The 24,287-nt window shown below is 50.5% G+C and overlaps 2 protein-coding genes across 2 annotated transcripts in view; one reads left to right on the forward strand and one right to left on the reverse strand.

The window, feature by feature from the left end:
* LOC148506438 (gastrula zinc finger protein XlCGF66.1-like) overlaps positions 1-24,287 on the reverse strand; it is a 104,996-nt gene that overhangs the window by 60,455 nt on the left and 20,254 nt on the right. The gene's annotated exons all lie outside the window — the stretch shown is intronic.
* The window catches only part of LOC148506439 (uncharacterized), a 127,842-nt gene that overhangs the window by 52,125 nt on the left and 51,430 nt on the right, over positions 1-24,287 (forward strand). Inside the window, 3 exon segments of the mRNA XM_088446744.1 lie at positions 8,962-9,064; positions 10,090-10,173; positions 11,199-11,282. Of these exon segments, the coding sequence (XP_088302870.1) occupies positions 8,962-9,064; positions 10,090-10,173; positions 11,199-11,282 (271 nt within the window).

Genomic DNA, 24,287 nt, shown 5'->3' on the forward strand with positions numbered 1-24,287 from the left:
TAAGTTCTCATTGCAGACAATATTTGCAGGAGATTATACATACTGTACATGTTTGTGGAAATTCTAAACAGAAGTTGCTATAACTGGTCTTTGAAATGGTGCTAAGTGAATTGCACATAATATGAAATAATACCACTGCAAATGGAAAGACGGGACTTCGAAAAATCAGAGATCCAAGGGCCTTATTCAGAGAGGGACGCACTGCTGATGTTTACGCAGTCTAGCGATTATCGGTGATCTCCATTTGATTTGCAATGCAGATGCGTCCAATTCTATTAACCGTTTCCACTCGCAGTGAGGATTTATTTGCACAGTGATTGACAAGCAGGGACCTTTTGCGGGCGTCAACGGTGGAAGGGGCATGGCAACAGAAACTTGGGCTTGTCGTGACCGTTTTCGGGGCAGCACTGCACTCCTAGAAGAGTAGTGGCTTACTGCTGGCTATTCTCCCATTCACAGTACGCTTGTGGAGTCATGGACACTGACCTTAGCCAGTGCAAGAGAGGAGGCCTGCGTTCCCTATGACGTTAGCCTGGGGTTATTTGTGAGCTCCTGGAATATTGCAGGACTTGCCCCTGAAGGGATTTCTATTGCAGTCACTTCAGGAAAGACTAGCAATGGTGTTTGTCTTGTCTCCATGTCTGCCAAATATCGGATTGTGAAGGCCAAAGTCTTTGTAAACTTATTGAGCTGATGAGCATCGAAACTCTTCCAGGGGTCCTCCGAGACACCCTTTGATCTGTCATTGCATGCATTGACCAACTTGCATCTTTGGTAGTGTATACTCTGGTTTATGTTTCTTATATAGGAAGACCTTTACCTCCCAGCCGCTCTACACCTTCGGAACCTCCCTCAGTGGTACCCCTAACCCAGTGGCTGCAGAGAAGAAGGGCCACCGTTGCATCCAGCAGTGCCAGCGGTGTGTTCCATGGAGCAGCCATCGGGGAAATGTAAAGACCGCAGCGCCTCTGCCCCTCACTGTGTCCTGATTATGCATATCGATTGTCTGATATATCTCAATAATAGAGATAATAGTGCAGAAGGTTAATTTGATATATCGTACGAGGCCTGATCAGCTGCCGTGCTATATAGTTCTCAGGCCGATTCTGATGTCATGACAAGCAGTCCCCGTCCCCTTACCTCCTGTAGACTACAACTGTGTAGCTGTACATATCAATATTAATAATTTGTATATGGCGAGCCCGTGTCAAGCAAAAATATCGATACTGTACCGCTGATTCAGGAATGACAATTTATATAAGTACTAAATCATTTAAAAGTGTTTTACGTTCAACTTCATGCATTTGCTAAATTTATCGTATAATTGCGTTTAAAAAAAAAAAAAACTAATAATTTTTGCAGCAGGCTCCATAGGGTATCCACAGGGATACCTTGGGTTATAGTCATGGCTTGGCCATCGGGCACCACACAGTTAACTTTGTGCTCCCAGGATGCACTGGGCCCCCCTTCCTATAACCCCGCCCCCCAGGCCAAGGCACCTCAGTTTCAGTTGGTGCCCGGCCATAGTCGGATCACTGCATGGGGGCTGCTGGCAAAACAGCCCCGAAGTTAAGAAGACTGCAAGTGCGGCTAGTGGGGACAGTCCAGCGGAAACCCCCACTACCGCACCTACAACCCTGCCGACGCTGAACACCGGTACTGATCCGGGGAACTCAGCGGGCTTTTCTGGGGGTCCCAGCTAGCGGGGCCCCGGGAGCTCAGGACTGTGGTCGGGTGTACAGGGGGCAAGGTAAGCGCAGGGGGCGTCTGCGGACGGCGCCCACTGTGGCACAGTCCAGTGTCCTCAGGGCTGGGGGCTCCCTGAGGGCGGCAGTTAGTGGAGCCAGGTACTGATCCTGCGCTACCACTAGACCACCAGGGATATGGGGCTGGAGCGTTAAGGAAGCGCTCCAGCATCCCAGGGGTTAATGGCCTGCCAAGGAGGGTGCCTTTCCTGTTTTAGACTATGGGAAGGCCCCTCTCTCACTGCACCAGCCGCCTTTCTACTGAGGCTTGGCGCGCTGGTGCTTGGGATCCTCCTCCACGGCTCTGCCTCCATAACGCTCGGCGGCCATCTTGGAAGCGCAGCACCGCTGAGTAGGAGTGTGGAGCCTGGGTCCTCTCTCCTACAGCTAAAGGTTTGGTCAGGTAGCGCTATTCCCACTTCAGACTTAGCATCTGAGTGGTTGATGATAGCGCTGTAAGAACAGGCATTTATTCTGCATAGTATGTGACTTTCTGCTAGCGCTGTCTGTATATTTTCTTCTGTCAGCCATTTTTACTGTCCCTGTTTTTCTGCTCTGTTCTACCCTAATCGGTGCACAGTACTGTCAGGGTGGATATTAAACCTCACAGTGGGTAGTGTTTTACTTACTGTAAGGGGTCACATACTAACCTGTCTGGTAGTGAGGATTCCGCACTCAGTGCTACCCCCGGTTCACTGTTCCAAGTGTAACACGTGTGGGGGAGGGGGGGTTTCCGCAGGATGGGAAATGCAGCACTTGTTTGTCCCTGCCTGTCGCCCCTGTAGTGGCCAGCAGGTTCCAGGAGCCTCCTTGGGCGACGCTTACACTAGCTGTTAAGCCTTGGTAGGGAGATTGTCCGCTCCTCCTGCGTTCCCTCAATTGGGGTTCACGCATTAGGCGGTAGTCCCTTCCCCTGTACTTGGGGCACCGGGGCAGTTGACCTCCTCAGCGGGTATCCCAAAAGGAACCTGCCTGGGTGAGCACTCTGTCCGCTACAGTACAGAACTTAACGGACGTTTTGCAGGTGCCCGCTCCGCGGCCTACTGAGAGACAGTTAGTAGCGCCACTGTTACCACATTGATGATGATGATGTCAGATGAAGGGGAGATCCCGGAATCTGACTCGGAACGACCCACTTAAGAGGTTGAGTATAAGTCCAGGATTTATGTATCCGGCTAATTAAAGCTGTTCGCAGGGTTATGCTCATGGAGGATGACTGTCTCCCTGCGACTGCATCGTCTTACGCATACTTTAAGAACCTTAAAGGTAAGGCGTCAGCTTTTCCCTCTATCTGGTCAGCTGGTGGACCATATGGAAGAAGCATGGAAATTCCCAGGGAGAAGGTTTCAGCCCCAAGGGAGACTGACATGTTCTTATCCCTTTGCAGAGGATTACTTCACTAAGTGGGACACCCGTCCTAAGGTGGATTCCCATGTGACACGCCTGATTAACAGTGCAATCTTACCCATGCCGCCTATGTCCTCATTTAAGGACGTTACGGACCGAAAAGGTAGAGCTTTACTAAAAATCCATGGCTCGGGCCAGGGAAAAATGGGCTGACGCTCTGGAGTCGTCATTCTCCTCTGATGCTTCTGTGGAGCAGACGGTGCTGGCAGGTAATATCCGTGATTCTGCTACTTATATTAACAAAGTAGCGATGGATGTTAGCCTGCTTCCAGGATTTAAGCAGCAGCAGGTTTGGCTCGCCGATCATGGAGGTTACGTTCTTGGAATGCAGACGTGGAATCCAAGAAGGGCCTGGAAGGCTTGCCGTTTAATGGTCAGGTCCTCTTCGGTCCAGACCTGGATAAAAATTGTAAGTACGTTGGCAGCTGCAAAGTCTGCATGTCTGCCATCGCCTCCGGCTCCATCTGGGACTGCTACTTCGTCTTTTCGACCTATCGTCCTCAAGGTAGGCAATAGTGCAGTCTTTTCCCAGGCCATCAGGAGCCACCAGGAAGACACCCAAGTCCAAGAAGCGACCTTGGAGTGCTAGACGCCTTGTCACCAAGCCTGAAGACAAACCCTCAGCATGATGAGTCGGGCCTCCCCTTGGGGGACCCCAGGGTGGGAGGCCGACTTCTTCGGTTTGCCCAGCACTGTTCGATGATTGCCACAGACACCTGGGTCAGAGATGTGGTTTCTCACGGGTACGTCCTCTCCTTCAGCAGAAGGCCTCCCCATCAGTTTTGTTTCCTACACTCCGGAGGTAGGCCTTCATTCCACAAAGGCTCTGGAAATCCAGAAAGTGGTAAGTTCTATGCTCCAAGACGGGGGTCATAGTTCCTGTCCCCCCGTCCCTCAGGGGGACAGGTTCTTATTCGAAACTCTTTTTGGTACCAAAACCGAACGGTTCTTTCCGTCCTATTCTCTACCTCAAAGCTCTCAACAAGTTTCTGAGGGTCCATCGGTTCAAGATGGAGACTACGTTCCTTTATGTTAGCTTTGGAACCTGGGGATTTTATGGTGTCTCTGAATATTCAGGATGCCTACCTGCATATCCCCACTGCTACGGCTCATCAGAGGTTTCTCAGATTTGCTGTATTGGATCACCATTACCAGTTTCAAGCGCTGCCGTTTGGTCTTTCCACGGCTCCGCAGGTGTTCACCAAGGTAATGGCAGTCATGGCGACTCACCTGCGGTTATGGGGGGTTTGCCTGCTACCTTTCGTGGACGACCTGCTTCTCCTAGCAGGGTCTCCGGAGGTACTTCGCAATCATCTGCAACTGACAATATCGGTGTTGCAGACTCACAATTGGAAGTAGTCCTCACTGATGCCATCCCAGAGGATGATCCATCTGGGAGCACTGTTGGACTCTCCGCAGCAGAGAATCTTCTTTACAGAGGAGAAGACCTCAGCCCTACAGACCAGGGTACGTTCCTGTCTCCAGGGTCGCCAGGTGTCCATTCACTTGGCAATGAGATTACTGGGTTCCATGGTGTCGACATTCGGCATGGTGGAATATGTCCAGTTTCGTTCAAGACCTCTACAGAGGCTGATCCTCTTCAGATGGGATGGATCACATGGTCGGATAAAGACCGGCGGTGCGCTTTTCTCTGACTTGGTGGTTACAGATATCTCACCTGAACAAGGGGCGCCCATTTTGGATCCCGTATTGGGTTCTTCTCACGACGGACACCTGTCTCCGGGGCTGATCGCAGGGCGCAGTGGCAGGTCCACACGTTTTTAAGGACGGTGGACGTCAACAGAATCTGCCCTTCCGATTAATATATTGGAACTTCGTGCAGTGTTCAGAGCGCTGCTCCATGCTAGACTGGTTCTGCGAGGGAAACCCATACAAGTTCAGTCAGACAACGCCACCACGGTGGCTCACATAAGTCGTCCAGGTGGAACTCGAAGTCAGGCGGCTCTAAAAGAGTATCCCGCATTCTGACTTGGGTGGAAGACAATCTCCCAGCCATCTCGGTAGTGTTCATTCCAGGAGTACTCAACTGGGAAGCGGACTTCCTCAGTCGACATGATGTACATCCAGGGGAGTGGTCACTTCACCAGGAGGTCTTCCAACTCCTTGTGGACAAATGGGGTCTTCCAGAGATAGACCTCATGGCCTTCAGACACAACCACAAGCTAGGAGTGTACGGGTCCAGAACAAGAGATGCAGAGGTCTCCTGGTAGACGCTGTCGGTTCGGTGGACCTTCCAGTTTGCGTACCTGTTTCCTCCTTTATCCCTTCTTCCTCGGTATTGAGAAAGCAAGAGGGAGGCATGATCCTGCTGGTGGCTCCAGCGTGGCCCGGACGTCACTGGTACTCAGATCTTCGGAGTCTCTCCATAGATGCTCCGTTGCTGTTGCCTCAACGTCCGGACCTGTTGTCTCAGGGTCCTTGTGTTTACACGGATCTGGGTCGTCTGTCTTTTGACGGCGTGGCTATTGAGACATCCATGCTTCGGAAACCTGATTCTGCCAGGATTTACCACAGGGTGTGGCATACCTTCTTTGAATGGTGTCGCTCCAGGGGGTACGATCCCCAGGTATTTCGGATATCCAGGGTTCTGGCTTTTCTCCAGGCAGGCTGAGATAAGGGTCTTCTTCTAGCCTCATTGAAAGTACATGTTTCCGCACTCTGTGTGTTTTCAGTGGAGGATTGCTCCACTCTCGGATGTTCTCATCCTTTATGCAGGGTGCTCTTCACATACAGCCTCCCTTTGTGCTTCCTGTGGCTCCTTGGGAGTTGGCTGTGGTCCTTTGGGCTCTCCAAGGACCTCCATTTGAACCACTGGGCTCAGTGGATCTCAAATGGTTCACAGCTAAGACTGTGTTTCTCCTGGCTATTGCTTCCACCAGGAGGGTGTCAGATTTGGGGGCTCTTTCCTACTGACACCCCCCCTTTCTGTTTTTTCACAGGAACAGGGCAGTGCTTTGGACTTGCCCTGGGTTCCTGCCTAAGGTGGTCTCTAGTTTCCTCATTAGTGGGGAAATTGTACTGCCGTCCTTTAACTCACCAGACCTTTCAGCAAGTGAGGCTTCATTGGATGTGGTACGAGCTCTACGGTTTTACGTGGACCGTACCGGTTCCCTTAGGAAGTCGGACGCTTTGTTCGTCCTCTATGGTTTCCATAAGAAGGGTTGGCCGACCAACAAGCAAACGTTGGCCAGGTGGATTCACATGGCTACTTCTGAGGCTTACAGTCATGAGGGCATTCCTATTCCGCCCTCTGTTACTGCTCATTCTACGAGGTCTGTGGGTCCTTCATGGGCAGCTCGCTGTGGCGCCTCGGCTGTACAGCTTTGTAAGGCGGCCACGTGGTCCTCTGTCCATACCTTTTTGTAAGGTATTATGCATTTGATACCTTTGCCTCTCAGGATGCTTCCTTCGGGTGGCGGGTTCTCCTTTCTGCACAGGAGCGCCCCCACCCTTGAGGATACTGCTTTGGGAACTCCCAAGGTATCCCTGTGGATAGCTTATGGAGCCTGCTGCAGAAAATAAAGAGATATGGTAAAAACTTACCTTTGTTATCTCTATTTCTGCGAGGTCCATAGGGCAAAAGGCGTACTCCCTGCAGCCGCAGATGGGCCGCCATGACCTTGGTGAACACTCAAGGAGCAGTAGAAAGGCCAAACGGGAGAGCCTGGAATTGAAAATGTTGCTGTTTGATAGCAAACCCGAGGAAACGTTGGTGTGACGAAGCAATGGGAATATGCAGGTATGCTACTGAATATCCAGGGACACCATAAAGTCTCCAGGTTCCATAGCCAGGATGATGGACCGTAAAGTCTCCATCCAGAATTTTGGGATCCTGAGAAACTTGTTCAGGGATTTCAGGTTGAGGATGCACTTCATCCTCGCCGCCCAACATCCAGGCAGGCAGAAATGCTGTGCCTGTGAGCCAAAACAGCAGGGATAGCTTAAAACTGTGACAGAAAGAAAGTGAAAGTCATACAGCAGATGCTAGCAATAAGGTCACAGACAATGCAGAGTAAATTCCTGCACAAAGGCACTATAGCACTGTTACACAGACAGAGTCTGGTATTCTAACAGCTAGGTATACACTGACCCGAAGGCGAGGTATGCTGGGGACGGTTCTGCTGAGAAACGCTGCTTCCACTCTCCTAAAATGGCTGCCAAGCTTGTGGAGAGGTGGAGTCACTGCACTGCTCATGTAACTTCCTCAGAGGAAAAAGAGCGGGAGTGCAGAAGGGAGGGGCCAGCCTTAAAGGCTCAGGCCTCCGCCATAGCCAGCATTAACCCCCCCCCCCCCCCCAGTGCCAGCGGCTACCTGGTGGTCCAGTGGGCACAGGCTCAGTGAGTGCCCCACTGCGTTAACAGTGCTCCGGGGGTTCCCAGCCCCGGAGTGCAAGGACCATGGCACCGCTGGCACTGAAGAGCAGTGACCGCCGCGCTTTACTCACCTGCCCCCCCCCCCCCCGTGAGTCTGGCCACGGTCCGGGGGGGTCGCACGGGATCCGCTAGCCGGACCCTGTCGAGGACACCGGATCGGTATTTGGGAGTCAGCGGCGGCAGTGCGGACGTCCATGTGACTGTCCGCGCTGCACACACTGAACTGATACTTCAGGGGCTGTATTGGAGCACAGCCCCCCACTGCTCGTCAGTGCGACCACTCCGGCAGGACACCGAATTGAACTGAGGAGCCTCTGGCCCGGGGGTGGGCTTTAGGGGAGACCGTTGCATCCTGGGAGAAAAGTTTTTAGCTGCTCGGTGCCCGATCTCCTGACGTCACCTGAATCCCTAAGATATATCTGTGGATCCCTAAGGACCCTGAAGTAGCCATGTATTTATGGTATATTGTGTTTAAAAAAACAAAAAACACAGTTGGATAAGTTATAAATAGATGGGGTTTTTTTTTTTTGTAAACATCTGTTTATAGAAATTTTCAATAGTAAATAAACTGTAGAATACATTTCTCACATATTAACCTGAATAGCTAATTACAGAGCAGACCTCACAAAAAATAAATCATTAATACAGAATATTGCTGAAATAGACATCAATTGTAAAGACCATGCCAATCAATCAAGTACAATCGGCAAGCATTTAAGTGTTAATGCTCTAGCGTGATATATATTGTATTTTCTATACTTTCATGCACTGAGTCTATTATTCTCTTTTTCATATATTTATATAGTATGTTTATATTTGCTGTGATTTTTTTTTTATGCTCTGCAGTTTGTGAATGTGTTATTTATATTAGGTGTTCTATATATTTGTGGTGGATATTTTTTACGATTTTGATGTGTGATAATTATTGTGTTTTTTTTTATTTATTTATTGTTATATTGTATTGTTTAAATGGAAAAACATTTTCAATAAAAAATACTCAATTTAAAAAAAAAAGTACAATCGGCAATAAAGAAAGAATATAAACTATATATCAACATAAATATGGCAATTTGTTTTCACATGGATGAAGTTGAATGTTTTTTTAATTTCTGCATTTTATCACCCTTATCACTTAACTGGCTAAAATGTTTCCAATACTAGCTTAGAAACTGTTGTTTTTTTAATGATTAAATTAGGTCAAAAATGTCAACGTATATAATATATATTTAGTTCAATGATTGTACACATTATTTACAGGAGATCATACATATATTATTGACATCACTTGTGTATTATATAGATATTATTTAAAGTAGAGTCACTCGGGTGTACTGTAAAGTGATTTATTTATTTATTTTTACTTCCAGTCATGAAATCTCTCCGTATTAAGCATAGTATTTTGTGTGTTATTTAGGTTGAAGATTTGATTGATAGTAAAGTTGAAGTTAAAGAGAAAGAAGAGGAGATGGGTGATCTGCAATGTAAGGAGGAGGAAATCCCTACAGCTATCAGCACAGGTGAGTAATAATCACTAAGTACAGAACAGTCACATATTCTCCTTGTTCTGTCACTACAGCACTCTCTTATCCTACACCCTCCTCTGTCACTCCAGCACTCTCTTATCCTACACCCTCCTCTGTCACTACAGCCATCTCTTATCCTACACCCTCCTCTGTCACTACAGCACTCTCTTATCCTACACCCTCCTCTGTCACTACAGCAATCTCTTAACCTACACCCTCCACTGTCACTACAGCACTCTCTTATTATACACCCTCCTCTGTCACTACAGCACTCTCTTATCCTACACCCTCCTCTGTCACTACAGCCATCTCTTATCCTACACCCTCCTCTGTCACTACAGCAATCTCTTATCCTACACCCTCCTCTGTCACTACAGCACTCTTATCCTACACTCTCCTCTGTCACTACAGCAATCTCTTAACCTACACCCTCCTCTGTCACTACAGCACTCTTATCCTACACCCTCCTTTGTCACTACAGCCATCTCTTATCCTACACCCTCCTCTGTCACTACAGCACTCTCTTATCCTACACCCTCCTTTGTCACTACAGCAATCTCTTATCCTACACCCTCCTGTCATTACAGCCATCTCTTATCCTACACTCTCCTCTGTCACTACAACAATCACTTATCCTACACCCTCCTCTGTCACTACAGCACTCTCTTATCCTACACCTTCCTCTGTCACTACAGCACTCTCTTATCTTACACCCTCCTCTGTCACTACAACAATCACTTATCCTACACCCTCCTCTGTCACTACAGCACTCTCTTATCCTACACCTTCCTCTGTCACTACAGCCATCTCTTATCTTACACCCTCCTCTGTCACTACAGCAATCTCTTATCCTACACCCTCCTCTGTCACTACAGCAATCTCTTATCCTACACCCTCCTCTGTCACTACAGCACTCTCTTATCCTACACCCTCCTCTGTCACTACAGCACTCTCTTATCCTACACCCTCCTCTGTCACTACAGCACTCTCTTATCCTACACCCTCCTCTGTCACTACAGCAATCTCTTATCCTACACCCTCCTCCGAGAAGATAGGTGATCTGCAATGTAAGGAGGAGGAAATCCCTACAGCTATCAGCACAGGTGAGTAATAATCACTAAGTACAGAACAGTCACATATTCTCCTTGTTCTGTCACTACAGCACTCTCTTATCCTACACCCTCCTCTGTCACTCCAGCACTCTCTTATCCTACACCCTCCTCTGTCACTACAGCCATCTCTTATCCTACACCCTCCTCTGTCACTACAGCACTCTCTTATCCTACACCCTCCTCTGTCACTACAGCAATCTCTTAACCTACACCCTCCACTGTCACTACAGCACTCTATTATTATACACCCTCCTCTGTCACTACAGCACTCTCTTATCCTACACCCTCCTCTGTCACTACAGCCATCTCTTATCCTACACCCTCCTCTGTCACTACAGCAATCTCTTATCCTACACCCTCCTCTGTCACTACAGCACTCTTATCCTACACTCTCCTCTGTCACTACAGCAATCTCTTAACCTACACCCTCCTCTGTCACTACAGCACTCTTATCCTACACCCTCCTTTGTCACTACAGCCATCTCTTATCCTACACCCTCCTCTGTCACTACAGCACTCTCTTATCCTACACCCTCCTTTGTCACTACAGCAATCTCTTATCCTACACCCTCCTGTCATTACAGCCATCTCTTATCCTACACTCTCCTCTGTCACTACAACAATCACTTATCCTACACCCTCCTCTGTCACTACAGCACTCTCTTATCCTACACCTTCCTCTGTCACTACAGCACTCTCTTATCTTACACCCTCCTCTGTCACTACAACAATCACTTATCCTACACCCTCCTCTGTCACTACAGCACTCTCTTATCCTACACCTTCCTCTGTCACTACAGCCATCTCTTATCTTACACCCTCCTCTGTCACTACAGCAATCTCTTATCCTACACCCTCCTCTGTCACTACAGCAATCTCTTATCCTACACCCTCCTCTGTCACTACAGCACTCTCTTATCCTACACCCTCCTCTGTCACTACAGCACTCTCTTATCCTACACCCTCCTCTGTCACTACAGCACTCTCTTATCCTACACCCTCCTCTGTCACTACAGCAATCTCTTATCCTACACCCTCCTCCGAGAAGATAGGTGATCAGCAGTGTAAGGAGGAGGAAATCCCTACAGCTATCAGCACAGGTGAGTAACATTCACTAAGTACAGAACAGTCACATATTCTCCTTGTTCTGTCACTACAGCAATCTCTTATTCTTCACCCTTCTCTGTGACCACAGACTAATGAAGAGGGGAGTCAGCAGTCATCAGCCCCTATTATATACTTCTGCTCTCCCCCTCACATCATGTCACTGTGTGTTACCAGCCCAGAGATCTGACCAGTCTCCTCCCCACACTCTCTGGTGTATCTCCTACATCAGGAGCCATCAGCCCCTATTATACTTCTGCTCTCCCCCTCACATCATATCACTGTGTGTTACCAGTCCAGAGATCTGACCAGTCTCCTCCCCACACTCTCTGGTGTATCTCATACATCAGGAGCCATTTGCCCCTATTATACTCCTGCTCTCCCCCTCACATCATGTCACTGTGTGTTACCAGTCCAGAGATCTGACCAGTCTCCTCCCCACACTCTCTGGTGTATCTCATACATCAGGAGCCATCAGCCCCTATTATACTCCTGCTCTCCCCCTCACATCATGTCACTGTGTGTTACCAGCCCAGAGATCTGACCAGTCTCCTCCCCACACTCTCTGGTGTACCTCATACATCAGGAGCCATCAGCCCCTATTATACTCCTGCTCTCCCCCTCACATCATGTCACTGTGTGTTACCAGCCCAGAGATCTGACCAGTCTCCTCCCCACACTCTCTGGTGTACCTCATACATCAGGAGCCATTTTCCCCTATTATACTCCTGCTCTCCCCCACACATCATGTCACTGTGTGTTACCAGTCCAGAGATCTGACCAGTCTCCTCCCCACACTCTCTGGTGTACCTCATACATCAGGAGCCATCAGCCCCTATTATACTCCTGCTCTCCCCCTCACATCATGTCACTGTGTGTTACCAGCCCAGAGATCTGACCAGTCTCCTCCCCACACTCTCTGGTGTATCTCCTACATCAGGAGCCATCAGCCCCTATTATACTTCCGCTCTCCCCCTCACATCATATCACTGTGTGTTACCAGTCCAGAGATCTGACCAGTCTCCTCCCCACACTCTCTGGTGTATCTCATACATCAGGAGCCATTTGCCCTTATTATACTCCTGCTCTCCCCCTCACATCATGTCACTGTGTGTTACCAGTCCAGAGATCTGACCAGTCTCCTCCCCACACTCTCTGGTGTATCTCATACATCAGGAGCCATCAGCCCCTATTATACTCCTGCTCTCCCCCTCACATCATGTCACTGTGTGTTACCAGCCCAGAGATCTGACCAGTCTCCTCCCCACACTCTCTGGTGTATCTCATACATCAGGAGCCATCAGCCCCTATTATACTCCTGCTCTCCCCCTCACATCATGTCACTGTGTGTTACCAGCCCAGAGATCTGACCAGTCTCCTCCCCACACTCTCTGGTGTACCTCATACATCAGGAGCCATTTGCCCCTATTATACTCCTGCTCTCCCCCACACATCATGTCACTGTGTGTTACCAGTCCAGAGATCTGACCAGTCTCCTCCCCACACTCTCTGGTGTACCTCATACATCAGGAGCCATCAGCCCCTATTATACTCCTGCTCTCCCCCTCACATCATGTCACTGTGTGTTACCAGCCCAGATATCTGACCAGTCTCCTCCCCACACTCTCTGGTGTATCTCATACATCAGGAGCCATCAGCCCCTATTATACTCCTGCTCTCCCCCTCACATCATGTCACTGTGTGTTACCAGCCCAGAGATCTGACCAGTCTCCTCCCCACACTCTCTGGTGTACCTCATACATCAGGAGCCATTTGCCCCTATTATACTCCTGCTCTCCCCCACACATCATGTCACTGTGTGTTACCAGTCCAGAGATCTGACCAGTCTCCTCCCCACACTCTCTGGTGTACCTCATACATCAGGAGCCATCAGCCCCTATTATACTCCTGCTCTCCCCCTCACATCATGTCACTGTGTGTTACCAGCCCAGAGATCTGACCAGTCTCCTCCCCACACTCTCTGGTGTATCTCATACATCAGGAGCCATTTGCCCCTATTATACTCCTGCTCTCCCCCTCACATCATGTCACTGTGTGTTACCAGCCCAGAGATCTGACCAGTCTCCTCCCCACACTCTCTGGTGTATCTCATACATCAGGAGCCATCAGCCCCTATTATACTCCTGCTCTCCCCCTCACATCATGTCACTGTGTGTTACCAGCCCAGAGATCTGACCAGTCTCCTCCCCACACTCTCTGGTGTACCTCATACATCAGGAGCCATTTGCCCCTATTATACTCCTGCTTTCCCCCACACATCATGTCACTGTGTGTTACCAGTCCAGAGATCTGACCAGTCTCCTCCCCACACTCTCTGGTGTACCTCATACATCAGGAGCCATCAGCCCCTATTATACTCCTGCTCTCCCCCTCACATCATGTCACTGTGTGTTACCAGCCCAGAGATCTGACCAGTCTCCTCCCCACACTCTCTGGTGTATCTCATACATCAGGAGCCATCAGCCCCTATTATACTCCTGCTCTCCCCCTCACATCATGTCACTGTGTGTTACCAGCCCAGAGATCTGACCAGTCTCCTCCCCACACTCTCTGGTGTACCTCATACATCAGGAGCCATTTGCCCCTATTATACTCCTGCTCTCCCCCACACATCATGTCACTGTGTGTTACCAGTCCAGAGATCTGACCAGTCTCCTCCCCACACTCTCTGGTGTACCTCATACATCAGGAGCCATCAGCCCCTATTATACTCCTGCTCTCCCCCTCACATCATGTCACTGTGTGTTACCAGTTCAGATATCTGACCAGTCTCCTCACCACACTCTCTGGTGTATCTCATACATCAGGAGCCATCAGCCCCTATTATACTCCTGCTCTCCCCCTCACATCATGTCACTGTGTGTTACCAGCCCAGAGATCTGACCAGTCTCCTCCCCACACTCTCTGGTGTACCTCATACATCAGGAGCCATCAGCCCCTATTATACTCCTGCTCTCCCCCTCACATCATGTCACTGTGTGTTACCAGCCCAGAGATCTGACCAGTCTCCTCCCCACACTCTCTGGTGTATCTCCTACATCAGGAGCCATCAGCCCCTATTATACTTCTGCTCTCCCCCTCACATCATATCACTGTGTGTTACCAGTCCAGAGATCTGACCAGTCTCCTCCCCACACTCTCTGGTGTATCTCATACATCAGGAGCCATTTGCCCTTATTATACTCCTGCTCTCCCCCTCACATCATGTCACTGTGTGTTACCAGTCCAGAGATCTGACCAGTCTCCTCCCCACACTCTCTGGTGTATCTCATACATCAGGAGCCATCAGCCCCTATTATACTCCTGCTCTCCCCCTCACATCATGTCACTGTGTGTTACCAGTCCAGAGATCTGACCAGTCTCCTCCCCACACTCTCTGGTGTACCTCATACATCAGGAGCCATTTGCCCCTATTATACTCCTGCTCTCCCCCACACATCATGTCACTGTGTGTTACCAGTCCAGAGATCTGACCAGTCTCCTCCCCACACTCTCTGGTGTACCTCATACATCAGGAGCCATCAGCCCCTATTATACTCCTGCTCTCCCCCTCACATCATGTCACTGTGTGTTACCAGCCCAGAGATCTGACCAGTCTCCTCCCCACACTCTCTGGTGTATCTCATACATCAGGAGCCATCAGCCCCTATTATACTCCTGCTCTCCCCCTCACATCATGTCACTGTGTGTTACCAGCCCAGAGATCTGACCAGTCTCCTCCCCACACTCTCTGGTGTATCTCATACATCAGGAGCCATTTGCCCCTATTATACTCCTGCTCTCCCCCACACATCATGTCACTGTGTGTTACCAGCCCAGAGATCTGACCAGTCTCCTCCCCACACTCTCTGGTGTATCTCATACATCAGGAGCCATCAGCCCCTATTATACTCCTGCTCTCCCCCTCACATCATGTCACTGTGTGTTACCAGCCCAGAGATCTGACCAGTCTCCTCCCCACACTCTCTGGTGTATCTCATACATCAGGAGCCATCAGCCCCTATTATACTCCTGCTCTCCCCCACACATCATGTCACTGCGTGTTACCAGTCCAGAGATCTGACCAGTCTCCTCCCCACACTCTCTGGTGTATCTCATACATCAGGAGCCATCAGCCCCTATTATACTCCTGCTCTCCCCCACACATCATGTCACTGCGTGTTACCAGTCCAGAGATCTGACCAGTCTCCTCCCCACACTCTCTGGTGTATCTCATACATCTGGAGCCATCAGCCCCTATTATACTCCTGCTCTCCCCCTCACATCATGTCACTGTGTGTTACCAGCCCAGAGATCTGACCAGTCTCCTCCCCACACTCTCTGGTGTACCTCATACATCAGGTGCCATTTGCCCCTATTATACTCCTGCTCTCCCCCACACATCATGTCACTGCGTGTTACCAGTCCAGAGATCTGACCAGTCTCCTCCCCACACTCTCTGGTGTATCTCATACATCAGGAGCCATCAGCCCTTATTATACTCCTGCTCTCCCCCTCACATCATGTCACTGTGTGTTACCAGCCCAGAGATCTGTCCAGTCTCCTCCCCACACTCTCTGGTGTACCTCATACATCAGGAGCCATCTGCCCCTATTATACTCCTGCTCTCCCCCACACATCATGTCACTGTGTGTTACCAGTCCAGAGATCTGACCAGTCTCCTCCCCACACTCTCTGGTGTATCTCATACATCAGGAGCCATCAGCCCCTATTATACTCCTGCTCTCCCCCTCACATCATGTCACTGTGTGTTACCAGCCCAGAGATCTGACCAGTCTCCTCCCCACACTCTCTGGTGTATCTCATACATCAGGAGCCATCAGCCCCTATTATACTCCTGCTCTCCCCCTCACATCATGTCACTGTGTGTTACCAGCCCAGAGATCTGACCAGTCTCCTCCCCACACTCTCTGGTGTATCTCATACATCAGGAGCCATCAGCCCCTATTATACTCCTGCTCTCCCCCTCACATCATGTCACTGTGTGTTACCAGCCCAGAGATCTGACCAGTCTCCTCCCCACACTCTCTGGTGTATCTCATACATCAGGAGCCATCAGCCCCTATTATACTCCTGCTCTCCCCCTCACATCATGTCACTGTGTGTTACCAGCCCAGAGATCTGACCAGTCTCCTCCCCACACTCTCTGGTGTACCTCATACATCAGGAGCCATTTGCCCCTATTATACTCCTGCTCTCCCCCACACATCATGTCACTGCGTGTTACCAGTCCAGAGATCTGACCAGTCTCCTCCCCACACTCTCTGGTGTACCTCATACATCAGGAGCCATTTGCCCCTATTATACTCCTGCTCTCCCCCACACATCATGTCACTGCGTGTTACCAGTCCAGAGATCTGACCAGTCTCCTCCCCACACTCTCTGGTGTACCTCATACATCAGGAGCCATCAGCCCCTATTATACTCCTGCTCTCCCCCTCACATCATGTCACTGTGTGTTACCAGCCCAGAGATCTGACCAGTCTCCTCCCCACACTCTCTGGTGTATCTCCTACATCAGGAGCCATCAGCCCCTATTATACTTCCGCTCTCCCCCTCACATCATATCACTGTGTGTTACCAGTCCAGAGATCTGACCAGTCTCCTCCCCACACTCTCTGGTGTATCTCATACATCAGGAGCCATTTGCCCTTATTATACTCCTGCTCTCCCCCTCACATCATGTCACTGTGTGTTACCAGTCCAGAGATCTGACCAGTCTCCTCCCCACACTCTCTGGTGTATCTCATACATCAGGAGCCATCAGCCCCTATTATACTCCTGCTCTCCCCCTCACATCATGTCACTGTGTGTTACCAGCCCAGAGATCTGACCAGTCTCCTCCCCACACTCTCTGGTGTATCTCATACATCAGGAGCCATCAGCCCCTATTATACTCCTGCTCTCCCCCTCACATCATGTCACTGTGTGTTACCAGCCCAGAGATCTGACCAGTCTCCTCCCCACACTCTCTGGTGTACCTCATACATCAGGAGCCATTTGCCCCTATTATACTCCTGCTCTCCCCCACACATCATGTCACTGTGTGTTACCAGTCCAGAGATCTGACCAGTCTCCTCCCCACACTCTCTGGTGTACCTCATACATCAGGAGCCATCAGCCCCTATTATACTCCTGCTCTCCCCCTCACATCATGTCACTGTGTGTTACCAGCCCAGATATCTGACCAGTCTCCTCCCCACACTCTCTGGTGTATCTCATACATCAGGAGCCATCAGCCCCTATTATACTCCTGCTCTCCCCCTCACATCATGTCACTGTGTGTTACCAGCCCAGAGATCTGACCAGTCTCCTCCCCACACTCTCTGGTGTATCTCATACATCAGGAGCCATTTGCCCCTATTATACTCCTGCTCTCCCCCTCACATCATGTCACTGTGTGTTACCAGCCCAGAGATCTGACCAGTCTCCTCCCCACACTCTCTGGTGTATCTCATACATCAGGAGCCATCAGCCCCTATTATACTCCTGCTCTCCCCCTCACATCATGTCACTGTGTGTTACCAGCCCAGAGATCTGACCAGTCTCCTCCCCACACTCTCTGGTGTACCTCATACATCAGGAGCCATTTGCCCCTATTATACTCCTGCTTTCCCCCACACATCATGTCACTGTGTGTTACCAGTCCAGAGATCTGACCAGTCTCCTCCCCACACTCTCTGGTGTACCTCATACATCAGGAGCCATCAGCCCCTATTATACTCCTGCTCTCCCCCTCACATCATGTCACTGTGTGTTACCAGCCCAGAGATCTGACCAGTCTCCTCCCCACACTCTCTGGTGTATCTCATACATCAGGAGCCATCAGCCCCTATTATACTCCTGCTCTCCCCCTCACATCATGTCACTGTGTGTTACCAGCCCAGAGATCTGACCAGTCTCCTCCCCACACTCTCTGGTGTACCTCATACATCAGGAGCCATTTGCCCCTATTATACTCCTGCTCTCCCCCACACATCATGTCACTGTGTGTTACCAGTCCAGAGATCTGACCAGTCTCCTCCCCACACTCTCTGGTGTACCTCATACATCAGGAGCCATCAGCCCCTATTATACTCCTGCTCTCCCCCTCACATCATGTCACTGTGTGTTACCAGCCCAGATATCTGACCAGTCTCCTCACCACACTCTCTGGTGTATCTCATACATCAGGAGCCATCAGCCCCTATTATACTCCTGCTCTCCCCCTCACATCATGTCACTGTGTGTTACCAGCCCAGAGATCTGACCAGTCTCCTCCCCACACTCTCTGGTGTACCTCATACATCAGGAGCCATCAGCCCCTATTATACTCCTGCTCTCCCCCTCACATCATGTCACTGTGTGTTACCAGCCCAGAGATCTGACCAGTCTCCTCCCCACACTCTCTGGTGTATCTCCTACATCAGGAGCCATCAGCCCCTATTATACTTCTGCTCTCCCCCTCACATCATATCACTGTGTGTTACCAGTCCAGAGATCTGACCAGTCTCCTCCCCACACTCTCTGGTGTATCTCATACATCAGGAGCCATTTGCCCTTATTATACTCCTGCTCTCCCCCTCACATCATGTCACTGTGTGTTACCAGTCCAGAGATCTGACCCGTCTCCTCCCCACACTCTCTGGTGTATCTCATACATCAGGAGCCATCAGCCCCTATTATACTCCTGCTCTCCCCCTCACATCATGTCACTGTGTGTTACCAGTCCAGAGATCTGACCAGTCTCCTCCCCACACTCTCTGGTGTACCTCATACATCAGGAGCCATTTGCCCCTATTATACTCCTGCTCTCCCCCACACATCATGTCACTGTGTGTTACCAGTCCAGAGATCTGACCAGTCTCCTCCCCACACTCTCTGGTGTACCTCATACATCAGGAGCCATCAGCCCCTATTATACTCCTGCTCTCCCCCTCACATCATGTCACTGTGTGTTACCAGCCCAGAGATCTGACCAGTCTCCTCCCCACACTCTCTGGTGTATCTCATACATCAGGAGCCATCAGCCCCTATTATACTCCTGCTCTCCCCCTCACATCATGTCACTGTGTGTTACCAGCCCAGAGATCTGACCAGTCTCCTCCCCACACTCTCTGGTGTATCTCATACATCAGGAGCCATTTGCCCCTATTATACTCCTGCTCTCCCCCTCACATCATGTCACTGTGTGTTACCAGCCCAGAGATCTGACCAGTCTCCTCCCCACACTCTCTGGTGTATCTCATACATCAGGAGCCATCAGCCCCTATTATACTCCTGCTCTCCCCCTCACATCATGTCACTGTGTGTTACCAGCCCAGAGATCTGACCAGTCTCCTCCCCACACTCTCTGGTGTACCTCATACATCAGGAGCCATTTGCCCCTATTATACTCCTGCTCTCCCCCACACATCATGTCACTGTGTGTTACCAGCCCAGAGATCTGTCCAGTCTCCTCCCCACACTCTCTGGTGTACCTCATACATCAGGAGCCATCTGCCCCTATTATACTCCTGCTCTCCCCCACACATCATGTCACTGTGTGTTACCAGTCCAGAGATCTGACCAGTCTCCTCCCCACACTCTCTGGTGTATCTCATACATCAGGAGCCATCAGCCCCTATTATACTCCTGCTCTCCCCCTCACATCATGTCACTGTGTGTTACCAGTCCAGAGATCTGACCAGTCTCCTCCCCACACTCTCTGGTGTATCTCATACATCAGGAGCCATCAGCCCCTATTATACTCCTGCTCTCCCCCACACATCATGTCACTGCGTGTTGCCAGTCCAGAGATCTGACCAGTCTCCTCCCCACACTCTCTGGTGTATCTCATACATCAGGAGCCATCAGCCCCTATTATACTCCTGCTCTCCCCCACACATCATGTCACTGCGTGTTACCAGTCCAGAGATCTGACCAGTCTCCTCCCCACACTCTCTGGTGTATCTCATACATCTGGAGCCATCAGCCCCTATTATACTCCTGCTCTCCCCCTCACATCATGTCACTGTGTGTTACCAGCCCAGAGATCTGACCAGTCTCCTCCCCACACTCTCTGGTGTACCTCATACATCAGGTGCCATTTGCCCCTATTATACTCCTGCTCTCCCCCACACATCATGTCACTGCGTGTTACCAGTCCAGAGATCTGACCAGTCTCCTCCCCACACTCTCTGGTGTATCTCATACATCAGGAGCCATCAGCCCTTATTATACTCCTGCTCTCCCCCTCACATCATGTCACTGTGTGTTACCAGCCCAGAGATCTGTCCAGTCTCCTCCCCACAGTCTCTGGTGTACCTCATACATCAGGAGCCATCTGCCCCTATTATACTCCTGCTCTCCCCCACACATCATGTCACTGTGTGTTACCAGTCCAGAGATCTGACCAGTCTCCTCCCCACACTCTCTGGTGTATCTCATACATCAGGAGCCATCAGCCCCTATTATACTCCTGCTCTCCCCCTCACATCATGTCACTGTGTGTTACCAGCCCAGAGATCTGACCAGTCTCCTCCCCACACTCTCTGGTGTACCTCATACATCAGGAGCCATTTGCCCCTATTATACTCCTGCTCTCCCCCACACATCATGTCACTGTGTGTTACCAGTCCAGAGATCTGACCAGTCTCCTCCCCACACTCTCTGGTGTATCTCATACATCAGGAACCATCAGCCCCTATTATACTCCTGCTCTCCCCCTCACATCATGTCACTGTGTGTTACCAGCCCAGAGATCTGACCAGTCTCCTCCCCATACTCTCTGGTGTATCTCATACATCAGGAGCCATCAGCCCCTATTATACTCCTGCTCTCCCCCACACATCATGTCACTGCGTGTTACCAGTCCAGAGATCTGTCCAGTCTCCTCCCCACACTCTCTGGTGTACCTCATACATCAGGAGCCATCTGCCCCTATTATACTCCTGCTCTCCCCCACACATCATGTCACTGTGTGTTACCAGTCCAGAGATCTGACCAGTCTCCTCCCCACACTCTCTGGTGTATCTCATACATCAGGAGCCATCAGCCCCTATTATACTCCTGCTCTCCCCCTCACATCATGTCACTGTGTGTTACCAGCCCAGAGATCTGACCAGTCTCCTCCCCACACTCTCTGGTGTACCTCATACATCAGGAGCCATTTGCCCCTATTATACTCCTGCTCTCCCCCACACATCATGTCACTGTGTGTTACCAGTCCAGAGATCTGACCAGTCTCCTCCCCACACTCTCTGGTGTATCTCATACATCAGGAGCCATCAGCCCCTATTATACTCCTGCTCTCCCCCACACATCATGTCACTGTGTGTTACCAGTCCAGAGATCTGACCAGTCTCCTCCCCACACTCTCTGGTGTATCTCATACATCAGGAGCCATCAGCCCCTATTATACTCCTGCTCTCCCCCTCACATCATGTCACTGTGTGTTACCAGTCCAGAGATCTGACCAGTCTCCTCCCCACACTCTCTGGTGTATCTCATACATCAGGAGCCATCAGCCCCTATTATACTCCTGCTCTCCCCCACACATCATGTCACTGCGTGTTACCAGTCCAGAGATCTGACCAGTCTCCTCCCCACACTCTCTGGTGTATCTCATACATCAGGAGCCATCAGCCCCTATTATACTCCTGCTCTCCCCCACACATCATGTCACTGCGTGTTACCAGTCCAGAGATCTGACCAGTCTCCTCCCCACACTCTCTGGTGTATCTCATACATCTGGAGCCATCAGCCCCTATTATACTCCTGCTCTCCCCCTCACATCATGTCACTGTGTGTTACCAGCCCAGAGATCTGACCAGTCTCCTCCCCACACTCTCTGGTGTACCTCATACATCAGATGCCATTTGCCCCTATTATACTCCTGCTCTCCCCCACACATCATGTCACTGCGTGTTACCAGTCCAGAGATCTGACCAGTCTCCTCCCCACACTCTCTGGTGTATCTCATACATCAGGAGCCATCAGCCCTTATTATACTCCTGCTCTCCCCCTCACATCATGTCACTGTGTGTTACCAGCCCAGAGATCTGTCCAGTCTCCTCCCCACACTCTCTGGTGTACCTCATACATCAGGAGCCATCTGCCCCTATTATACTCCTGCTCTCCCCCACACATCATGTCACTGTGTGTTACCAGTCCAGAGATCTGACCAGTCTCCTCCCCACACTCTCTGGTGTATCTCATACATCAGGAGCCATCAGCCCCTATTATACTCCTGCTCTCCCCCTCACATCATGTCACTGTGTGTTACCAGCCCAGAGATCTGACCAGTCTCCTCCCCACACTCTCTGGTGTACCTCATACATCAGGAGCCATTTGCCCCTATTATACTCCTGCTCTCCCCCACACATCATGTCACTGTGTGTTACCAGTCCAGAGATCTGACCAGTCTCCTCCCCACACTCTCTGGTGTATCTCATACATCAGGAACCATCAGCCCCTATTATACTCCTGCTCTCCCCCTCACATCATGTCACTGTGTGTTACCAGCCCAGAGATCTGACCAGTCTCCTCCCCATACTCTCTGGTGTATCTCATACATCAGGAGCCATCAGCCCCTATTATACTCCTGCTCTCCCCCACACATCATGTCACTGCGTGTTACCAGTCCAGAGATCTGTCCAGTCTCCTCCCCACACTCTCTGGTGTACCTCATACATCAGGAGCCATCTGCCCCTATTATACTCCTGCTCTCCCCCACACATCATGTCACTGTGTGTTACCAGTCCAGAGATCTGACCAGTCTCCTCCCCACACTCTCTGGTGTATCTCATACATCAGGAGCCATCAGCCCCTATTATACTCCTGCTCTCCCCCTCACATCATGTCACTGTGTGTTACCAGCCCAGAGATCTGACCAGTCTCCTCCCCACACTCTCTGGTGTACCTCATACATCAGGAGCCATTTGCCCCTATTATACTCCTGCTCTCCCCCACACATCATGTCACTGTGTGTTACCAGTCCAGAGATCTGACCAGTCTCCTCCCCACACTCTCTGGTGTATCTCATACATCAGGAGCCATCAGCCCCTATTATACTCCTGCTCTCCCCCTCACATCATGTCACTGTGTGTTACCAGCCCAGAGATCTGACCAGTCTCCTCCCCATACTCTCTGGTGTATCTCATACATCAGGAGCCATTTGCCCCTATTATACTCCTGCTCTCCCCCACACATCATGTCACTGCGTGTTACCAGTCCAGAGATCTGACCAGTCTCCTCCCCACACTCTCTGGTGTACCTCATACATCAGGAGCCATCAGCCCCTATTATACTCCTGCTCTCCCCCTCACATCATGTCACTGTGTGTTACCAGCCCAGAGATCTGACCAGTCTCCTCCCCACACTCTCTGGTGTATCTCATACATCAGGAGCCATCAGCCCCTATTATACTCCTGCTCTCCCCCACACATCATGTCACTGTGTGTTACCAGCCCAGAGATCTGACCAGTCTCCTCCCCACACTCTCTGGTGTATCTCATACATCAGGAGCCATCAGCCCCTATTATACTCCTGCTCTCCCCCTCACATCATGTCACTGTGTGTTACCAGCCCAGAGATCTGACCAGTCTCCTCCCCACACTCTCTGGTGTATCTCATACATCAGGAGCCATCAGCCCCTATTATACTCCTGCTCTCCCCCTCACATCATGTCACTGTGTGTTACCAGCCCAGAGATCTGTCCAGTCTCCTCCCCACACTCTCTGGTGTACCTCATACATCAGGAGCCATCTGCCCCTATTATACTCCTGCTCTCCCCCACACATCATGTCACTGTGTGTTACCAGTCCAGAGATCTGACCAGTCTCCTCCCCACACTCTCTGGTGTATCTCATACATCAGGAGCCATCAGCCCCTATTATACTCCTGCTCTCCCCCTCACATCATGTCACTGTGTGTTACCAGCCCAGAGATCTGTCCAGTCTCCTCCCCACACTCTCTGGTGTACCTCATACATCAGGAGCCATCTGCCCCTATTATACTCC

This window comes from Taudactylus pleione, unplaced genomic scaffold (assembly GCF_031769625.1).
Source record: "Taudactylus pleione unplaced genomic scaffold, aTauple2 ptg000404l, whole genome shotgun sequence".
Taxonomy (NCBI): Eukaryota; Metazoa; Chordata; class Amphibia; order Anura; family Myobatrachidae; genus Taudactylus; species Taudactylus pleione.